The 9,061-nt window shown below is 47.4% G+C and overlaps 1 protein-coding gene across 14 annotated transcripts in view; it reads left to right on the top strand.

Annotated features, from left to right (window-relative positions):
• LOC110492618 (inositol 1,4,5-trisphosphate-gated calcium channel ITPR3) overlaps positions 1-9,061 on the top strand; it is a 60,287-nt gene that overhangs the window by 17,051 nt on the left and 34,175 nt on the right. For all 14 annotated transcript variants that reach the window (XM_090203834.1, XM_090203840.1, XM_090203833.1 and 11 more), the window contains exon 4: positions 863-949. In XM_090203834.1, coding sequence (XP_090059960.1) covers positions 863-949 — 87 coding nt within the window. The remainder of the gene's footprint in view (positions 1-862; positions 950-9,061) is intronic.

The raw sequence follows: 9,061 nt of genomic DNA, 5'->3' as shown, positions 1-9,061 counted from the left end.
AAACAGTAGAACACGGATCATACCACCAGGTTAGAGACAGTAGAACAAGGGTCATACCACCAGGTTAGAGACAGTAGAACAAGGGTCATACCACCAGGTTAGAGACAGTAGAACAAGGGTCATACCGCCAGGCTAGAAACAGTAGAACACAGATCATACCATCAGGTTAGAAACAGTAGAACAAGGGTCATACCGCCAGGCTAGAAACAGTAGAACACAGATCATACCATCAGGTTAGAAACAGTAGAACACAGGTCATACCATCAGGTTAGAAACAGTAGAACACGGATCATACCACCAGGTTAGAGACAGTAGAACAAGGGTCATACCACCAGGTTAGAGACAGTAGAACAAGGGTCATACCACCAGGTTAGAGACAGTAGAACAAGGGTCATACCACCAGGTTAGAGACAGTAGAACAAGGGTCATACCACCAGGTTAGAGACAGTAGAACAAGGATCATACCATCAGGATAGAAACAGTAGAACAAGGATCATACCATCAGGTTAGAAACAGTAGAACACAGGTCATACCATCAGGATAGAAACAGTAGAACAAGGATCATACCATCAGGTTAGAAACAGTAGAACAAGGATCATACCATCAGGTTAGAAACAGTAGAACAAGGATCATACCATCAGGTTAGAAACAGTAGAACACAGGTCATACCATCAGGATAGAAACAGTAGAACAAGGATCATACCATCAGGTTAGAAACAGTAGAACAAGGATCATACCATCAGGTTAGAAACAGTAGAACACAGGTCATACCATCAGGATAGAAACAGTAGAACAAGGATCATACCATCAGGTTAGAAACAGTACATTGGACACTGATTAAACCTTTCCTTGTTCTTCACAGCATGCCTCTAATCTGGAGCAAAAACAGAACGAGACCGAAAACAAGAAGGTCCATGGCGATGTAGTAAAATATGGCACTGTCATTCAGGTAAGGTCTGCATTCCCAGCAGCACACATTCAGGTAAGGTCTGCATTCCCAGCAGCACACATTCAGGTAAGGTCTGCATTCCCAGCAGCACACATTCAGGTAAGGTCTGCATTATCAGCAGCACTGTTGAGCACAGGAGGTTTGTGGCACCTTAACTGGGGAGGACGGGCTCGTGGTAATCTCTGGAGGGGAATGAGTGGAACAATATCAAATACATCAAACAAATCAAATCAAATTGTATTTGTCACATGCGCCAAACACAACAGGTGTAGTAGACCTTACAGTGAAATGCTTACTTACGAGCCCCTAACCAAGAATGCAGTTTTAAGAAAATACCTAAAAAAAAGTGAGATAAAAGTAATAATAATAATAATAATAATAATTTAAAGAGCAGCAGTAAATAACAATGTGGAGGCTATATACAGGGGGTACAGAGTCAATGTGGAGACTATATACAGGGGGTACAGAGTCAATGTGGAGACTATATACAGGGGGTACCGGTACAGAGTCAATGTGGAGGCTATATACAGGGGGTACCAGTACAGAGTCAATGTGGAGGTTATATACAGGGGGTACAGAGTCAATGTGGAGGCTATATACAGGGGGTACAGAGTCAATGTGGAGGCTATATACAGGGGGTACAGAGTCAATGTGGAGGCTATATACAGGGGGTACAGAGTCAATGTGGAGGCTATATACAGGGGGTACAGAGTCAATGTGGAGGCTATATACAGGGGGTACAGAGTCAATGTGGAGGCTATATACAGGGGGTACAGAGTCAATGTGGAGGCTATATACAGGGGGTACAGAGTCAATGTGGAGGCTATATACAGGGGGTACAGAGTCAATGTGGAGGCTATATACAGGGGGTACAGAGTCAATGTGGAGGCTATATACAGGGGGTACTGGTACAGAGTCAATGTGGAGGCTATATACAGGGGGTACAGAGTCAATGTGGAGGCTATATACAGGGGGTACAGAGTCAATGTGGAGGCTATATACAGGGGGTACTGGTACAGAGTCAATGTGGAGGCTATATACAGGGGGTACAGAGTCAATGTGGAGGCTATATACAGGGGGTACAGAGTCAATGTGGAGGCTATATACAGGGGGTACAGAGTCAATGTGGAGGCTATATACAGGGGGTACAGAGTCAATGTGGAGGCTATATACAGGGGGTACAGAGTCAATGTGGAGGCTATATACAGGGGGTACAGAGTCAATGTGGAGGCTATATACAGGGGGTACAGAGTCAATGTGGAGGCTATATACAGGGGGTACAGAGTCAATGTGGAGGCTATATACAGGGGGTACAGAGTCAATGTGGAGGCTATATACAGGGGGTACTGGTACAGAGTCAATGTGGAGGCTATATACAGGGGGTACTGGTACAGAGTCAATGTGGAGGCTATATACAGGGGGTACAGAGTCAATGTGGAGGCTATATACAGGGGGTACAGAGTCAATGTGGAGGCTATATACAGGGGGTACTGGTACAGAGTCAATGTGGAGGCTATATACAGGGGGTACTGGTACAGAGTCAATGTGGAGGCTATATACAGGGGGTACAGAGTCAATGTGGAGGCTATATACAGGGGGTACTGGTACAGAGTCAATGTGGAGGCTATATACAGGGGGTACCGGTACAGAGTCAATGTGGAGGCTATATACAGGGGGTACCGGTACAGAGTATATGTGGAGGCTATATACAGGGGGTACTGGTACAGAGTCAATGTGGAGGCTATATACAGGGGGTACTGGTACAGAGTATATGTGGAGGCTATATACAGGGGGTACTGGTACAGAGTCAATGTGGAGGCTATATACAGGGGGTACCGGTACAGAGTCAATGTGGAGACTATATACAGGGGGTACTGGTACAGAGTATATGTGGAGGCTATATACAGGGGGTACTGGTACAGAGTCAATGTGGAGGCTATATACAGGGGGTACTGGTACAGAGTCAATGTGGAGGCTATATACAGGGGGTACTGGTACAGAGTCAATGTGGAGACTATATACAGGGGGTACTGGTACAGAGTCAATGTGGAGACTATATACAGGGTGTACTGGTACAGAGTCAATGTGGAGACTATATACAGGGGGTACTGGTACAGAGTATATGTGGAGGCTATATACAGGGGGTACTGGTACAGAGTCAATGTGGAGGCTATATACAGGGGGTACTGGTACAGAGTCAATGTGGAGGCTACATACAGGGGGTACCGGTACAGAGTCAATGTGGAGGCTATATACAGGGGGTACCAGTACAGAGTCAATGTGGAGGCTATATACAGGGGGTACTGGTACAGAGTCAATGTGGAGGCTATATACAGGGGGTACTGGTACAGAGTCAATGTGGAGGTTATATACAGGGGGTACAGAGTCAATGTGGAGGCTATATACAGGGGGTACAGAGTCAATGTGGAGGTTATATACAGGGGGTACTGGTACAGAGTCAATGTGGAGGCTATATACAGGGGGTACTGGTACAGAGTCAATGTGGAGGTTATATACAGGGGGTACAGAGTCAATGTGGAGGCTATATACAGGGGGTACAGAGTCAATGTGGAGGTTATATACAGGGGGTACAGAGTCAATGTGGAGGCTATATACAGGGGGTACTGGTACAGAGTCAATGTGGAGGCTATATACAGGGGGTACTGGTACAGAGTCAATGTGGAGGTTATATACAGGGGGTACAGAGTCAATGTGGAGGCTATATACAGGGGGTACAGAGTCAATGTGGAGGTTATATACAGGGGGTACAGAGTCAATGTGGAGGCTATATACAGGGGGTACTGGTACAGAGTCAATGTGGAGGCTATATACAGGGGGTACTGGTACAGAGTCAATGTGGAGGCTATATACAGGGGGTACTGGTACAGAGTCAATGTGGAGGCTATATACAGGGGGTACTGGTACAGAGTCAATGTGGAGGCTATATACAGGGGGTACTGGTACAGAGTCAATGTGGAGGCTATATACAGGGGGTACTGGTACAGAGTCAATGTGGAGGCTATATACAGGGGGTACTGCTACAGAGTCAATGTGGAGGCTATATACAGGGGGTACTGCTACAGAGTCAGTGTGGAGGCTATATACAGGGGGTACTGCTACAGAGTCAATGTGGAGGCTATATACAGGGGGTACTGCTACAGAGTCAGTGTGGAGGCTATATACAGGGGGTACTGCTACAGAGTCAATGTGGAGGCTATATACAGGGGGTACTGGTACAGAGTCAATGTGGAGACTATATACAGGGGGTACTGGTACAGAGTCAATGTGGAGGCTATATACAGGGGGTACTGGTACAGAGTCAATGTGGAGGCTATATACAGGGGGTACTGGTACAGAGTCAATGTGGAGACTATATACAGGGGGTACTGGTACAGAGTCAATGTGGAGGCTATATACAGGGGGTACTGGTACAGAGTCAATGTGGAGGCTATATACAGGGGGTACTGGTACAGAGTCAATGTGGAGGCTATATACAGGGGGTACTGGTACAGAGTCAATGTGGAGGCTATATACAGGGGGTACTGCTACAGAGTCAATGTGGAGGCTATATACAGGGGGTACTGCTACAGAGTCAGTGTGGAGGCTATATACAGGGGGTACTGCTACAGAGTCAATGTGGAGGCTATATACAGGGGGTACTGCTACAGAGTCAGTGTGGAGGCTATATACAGGGGGTACTGCTACAGAGTCAATGTGGAGGCTATATACAGGGGGTACTGGTACAGAGTCAATGTGGAGACTATATACAGGGGGTACTGGTACAGAGTCAATGTGGAGGCTATATACAGGGGGTACTGGTACAGAGTCAATGTGGAGGCTATATACAGGGGGTACTGGTACAGAGTCAATGTGGAGGCTATATACAGGGGGTACTGGTACAGAGTCAATGTGGAGGCTATATACAGGGGGTACTGGTACAGAGTCAATGTGGAGACTATATACAGGGGGTACTGGTACAGAGTCAATGTGGAGGCTATATACAGGGGGTACTGGTACAGAGTCAATGTGGAGGCTATATACAGGTGGTACTGGTACAGAGTCAATGTGGAGGCTATATACAGGTGGTACCGGTACAGAGTCAATGTGGAGGCTATATACAGGTGGTACCGGTACAGAGTCAATGTGGAGGCTATATACAGGGGGTACCGGTACAGAGTCAATGTGGAGACTATATACAGGGGGTACTGGTACAGAGTCAATGTGGAGGCTATATACAGGGGGTACTGGTACAGAGTCAATGTGGAGACTATATACAGGGGGTACTGGTACAGAGTCAATGTGGAGGCTATATACAGGGGGTACCGGTACAGAGTCAATGTGGAGACTATATACAGGGGGTACTGGTACAGAGTCAATGTGGAGGCTATATACAGGGGGTACTGGTACAGAGTCAATGTGGAGGCTATATACAGGTGGTACCGGTACAGAGTCAATGTGGAGGCTATATACAGGTGGTACCGGTACAGAGTCAATGTGGAGGCTATATACAGGTGGTACCGGTACAGAGTCAATGTGGAGGCTATATACAGGGGGTACCGGTACAGAGTCAATGTGGAGACTATATACAGGGGGTACTGGTACAGAGTCAATGTGGAGGCTATATACAGGGGGTACTGGTACAGAGTCAATGTGGAGGCTATATACAGGGGGTACTGGTACAGAGTCAATGTGGAGGCTATATACAGGGGGTACTGGTACAGAGTCAATGTGGAGGTTATATACAGGGGGTACAGAGTCAATGTGGAGGCTATATACAGGGGGTACAGAGTCAATGTGGAGGTTATATACAGGGGGTACTGGTACAGAGTCAATGTGGAGGCTATATACAGGGGGTACTGGTACAGAGTCAATGTGGAGGTTATATACAGGGGGTACAGAGTCAATGTGGAGGCTATATAAAGGGGGTACAGAGTCAATGTGGAGGTTATATACAGGGGGTACAGAGTCAATGTGGAGGCTATATACAGGGGGTACTGGTACAGAGTCAATGTGGAGGCTATATACAGGGGGTACTGGTACAGAGTCAATGTGGAGGTTATATACAGGGGGTACAGAGTCAATGTGGAGGCTATATACAGGGGGTACAGAGTCAATGTGGAGGTTATATACAGGGGGTACAGAGTCAATGTGGAGGCTATATACAGGGGGTACTGGTACAGAGTCAATGTGGAGGCTATATACAGGGGGTACTGGTACAGAGTCAATGTGGAGGCTATATACAGGGGGTACTGGTACAGAGTCAATGTGGAGGCTATATACAGGGGGTACTGGTACAGAGTCAATGTGGAGGCTATATACAGGGGGTACTGGTACAGAGTCAATGTGGAGGCTATATACAGGGGGTACTGGTACAGAGTCAATGTGGAGGCTATATACAGGGGGTACTGGTACAGAGTCAATGTGGAGGCTATATACAGGGGGTACTGCTACAGAGTCAATGTGGAGGCTATATACAGGGGGTACTGCTACAGAGTCAGTGTGGAGGCTATATACAGGGGGTACTGCTACAGAGTCAATGTGGAGGCTATATACAGGGGGTACTGCTACAGAGTCAGTGTGGAGGCTATATACAGGGGGTACTGCTACAGAGTCAATGTGGAGGCTATATACAGGGGGTACTGGTACAGAGTCAATGTGGAGACTATATACAGGGGGTACTGGTACAGAGTCAATGTGGAGGCTATATACAGGGGGTACTGGTACAGAGTCAATGTGGAGGCTATATACAGGGGGTACTGGTACAGAGTCAATGTGGAGGCTATATACAGGGGGTACTGGTACAGAGTCAATGTGGAGGCTATATACAGGGGGTACTGGTACAGAGTCAATGTGGAGACTATATACAGGGGGTACTGGTACAGAGTCAATGTGGAGGCTATATACAGGGGGTACTGGTACAGAGTCAATGTGGAGGCTATATACAGGTGGTACTGGTACAGAGTCAATGTGGAGGCTATATACAGGTGGTACCGGTACAGAGTCAATGTGGAGGCTATATACAGGTGGTACCGGTACAGAGTCAATGTGGAGGCTATATACAGGGGGTACCGGTACAGAGTCAATGTGGAGACTATATACAGGGGGTACCGGTACAGAGTCAATGTGGAGGCTATATACAGGGGGTACTGGTACAGAGTCAATGTGGAGACTATATACAGGGGGTACTGGTACAGAGTCAATGTGGAGGCTATATACAGGGGGTACCGGTACAGAGTCAATGTGGAGACTATATACAGGGGGTACTGGTACAGAGTCAATGTGGAGGCTATATACAGGGGGTACTGGTACAGAGTCAATGTGGAGGCTATATACAGGTGGTACCGGTACAGAGTCAATGTGGAGGCTATATACAGGTGGTACCGGTACAGAGTCAATGTGGAGGCTATATACAGGTGGTACCGGTACAGAGTCAATGTGGAGGCTATATACAGGGGGTACCGGTACAGAGTCAATGTGGAGACTATATACAGGGGGTACCGGTACAGAGTCAATGTGGAGACTATATACAGGGGGTACTGGTACAGAGTCAATGTGGAGGCTATATACAGGGGGTACTGGTACAGAGTCAATGTGGAGGCTATATACAGGGGGTACTGGTACAGAGTCAATGTGGAGGCTATATACAGGTAGTACTGGTACAGAGTCAATGTGGAGGCTATATACAGGTGGTACTGGTACAGAGTCAATGTGGAGGCTATATACAGGGGGTACTGGTACAGAGTCAATATGGAGGCTATATACAGGGGGTACTGGTACAGAGTCAATGTGGAGGCTATATACAGGGGGTACTGGTACAGAGTCAATGTGGAGGCTATATACAGGGGGTACTGGTACAGAGTCAATGTGGAGGCTATATACAGGGGGTACCGGTACAGAGTCAATGTGGAGGCTATATACAGGGGGTACCGGTACAGAGTCAATGTGGAGGCTATATACAGGGGGTACCGGTACAGAGTCAATGTGGAGGCTATATACAGGGGGTACCGGTACAGAGTCAATGTGGAGGCTATATACAGGGGGTACCGGTACAGAGTCAATGTGGAGGCTATATACAGGGGGTACTGGTACAGAGTCAATGTGGAGGCTATATACAGGGGGTACTGGTACAGAGTCAATGTGGAGGCTATATACAGGGGGTACTGGTACAGAGTCAATGTGGAGGCTATATACAGGGGGTACTGGTACAGAGTCAATGTGGAGACTATATACAGGGGGTACTGGTACAGAGTCAATGTGGAGGCTATATACAGGGGGTACTGGTACAGAGTCAATGTGGAGGCTATATACAGGTGGTACTGGTACAGAGTCAATGTGGAGGCTATATACAGGTGGTACCGGTACAGAGTCAATGTGGAGGCTATATACAGGTGGTACCGGTACAGAGTCAATGTGGAGGCTATATACAGGGGGTACCGGTACAGAGTCAATGTGGAGGCTATATACAGGGGGTACTGGTACAGAGTCAATGTGGAGACTATATACAGGGGGTACCGGTACAGAGTCAATGTGGAGGCTATATACAGGGGGTACCGGTACAGAGTCAATGTGGAGACTATATACAGGGGGTACTGGTACAGAGTCAATGTGGAGGCTATATACAGGGGGTACTGGTACAGAGTCAATGTGGAGGCTATATACAGGTGGTACCGGTACAGAGTCAATGTGGAGGCTATATACAGGTGGTACCGGTACAGAGTCAATGTGGAGGCTATATACAGGTGGTACCGGTACAGAGTCAGTGTGGAGACTATATACAGGGGGTACTGGTACAGAGTCAATGTGGAGACTATATACAGGGGGTACTGGTACAGAGTCAATGTGGAGACTATATACAGGGGGTACTGGTACAGAGTCAGTGTGGAGGCTATATACAGGGGGTACTGGTACAGAGTCAATGTGGAGACTATATACAGGGGGTACTGGTACAGAGTCAATGTGGAGGCTATATACAGGGGGTACCGGTACTGAGTCAATGTGGAGGCTATATACAGGGGGTACTGGTACAGAGTCAATGTGGAGGCTATATACAGGGGGTACTGGTACAGAGTCAATGTGGAGGCTATATACAGGGGGTACCGGTACAGAGTCAAT

The sequence above is a fragment of the Oncorhynchus mykiss genome, chromosome 16 (genome assembly GCF_057628025.1).
Source record: "Oncorhynchus mykiss isolate SJ-2025 chromosome 16, ASM5762802v1, whole genome shotgun sequence".
Taxonomy (NCBI): domain Eukaryota; kingdom Metazoa; phylum Chordata; class Actinopteri; order Salmoniformes; family Salmonidae; genus Oncorhynchus; species Oncorhynchus mykiss.
This window is presented reverse-complemented; position numbering and strand designations above follow the sequence as displayed.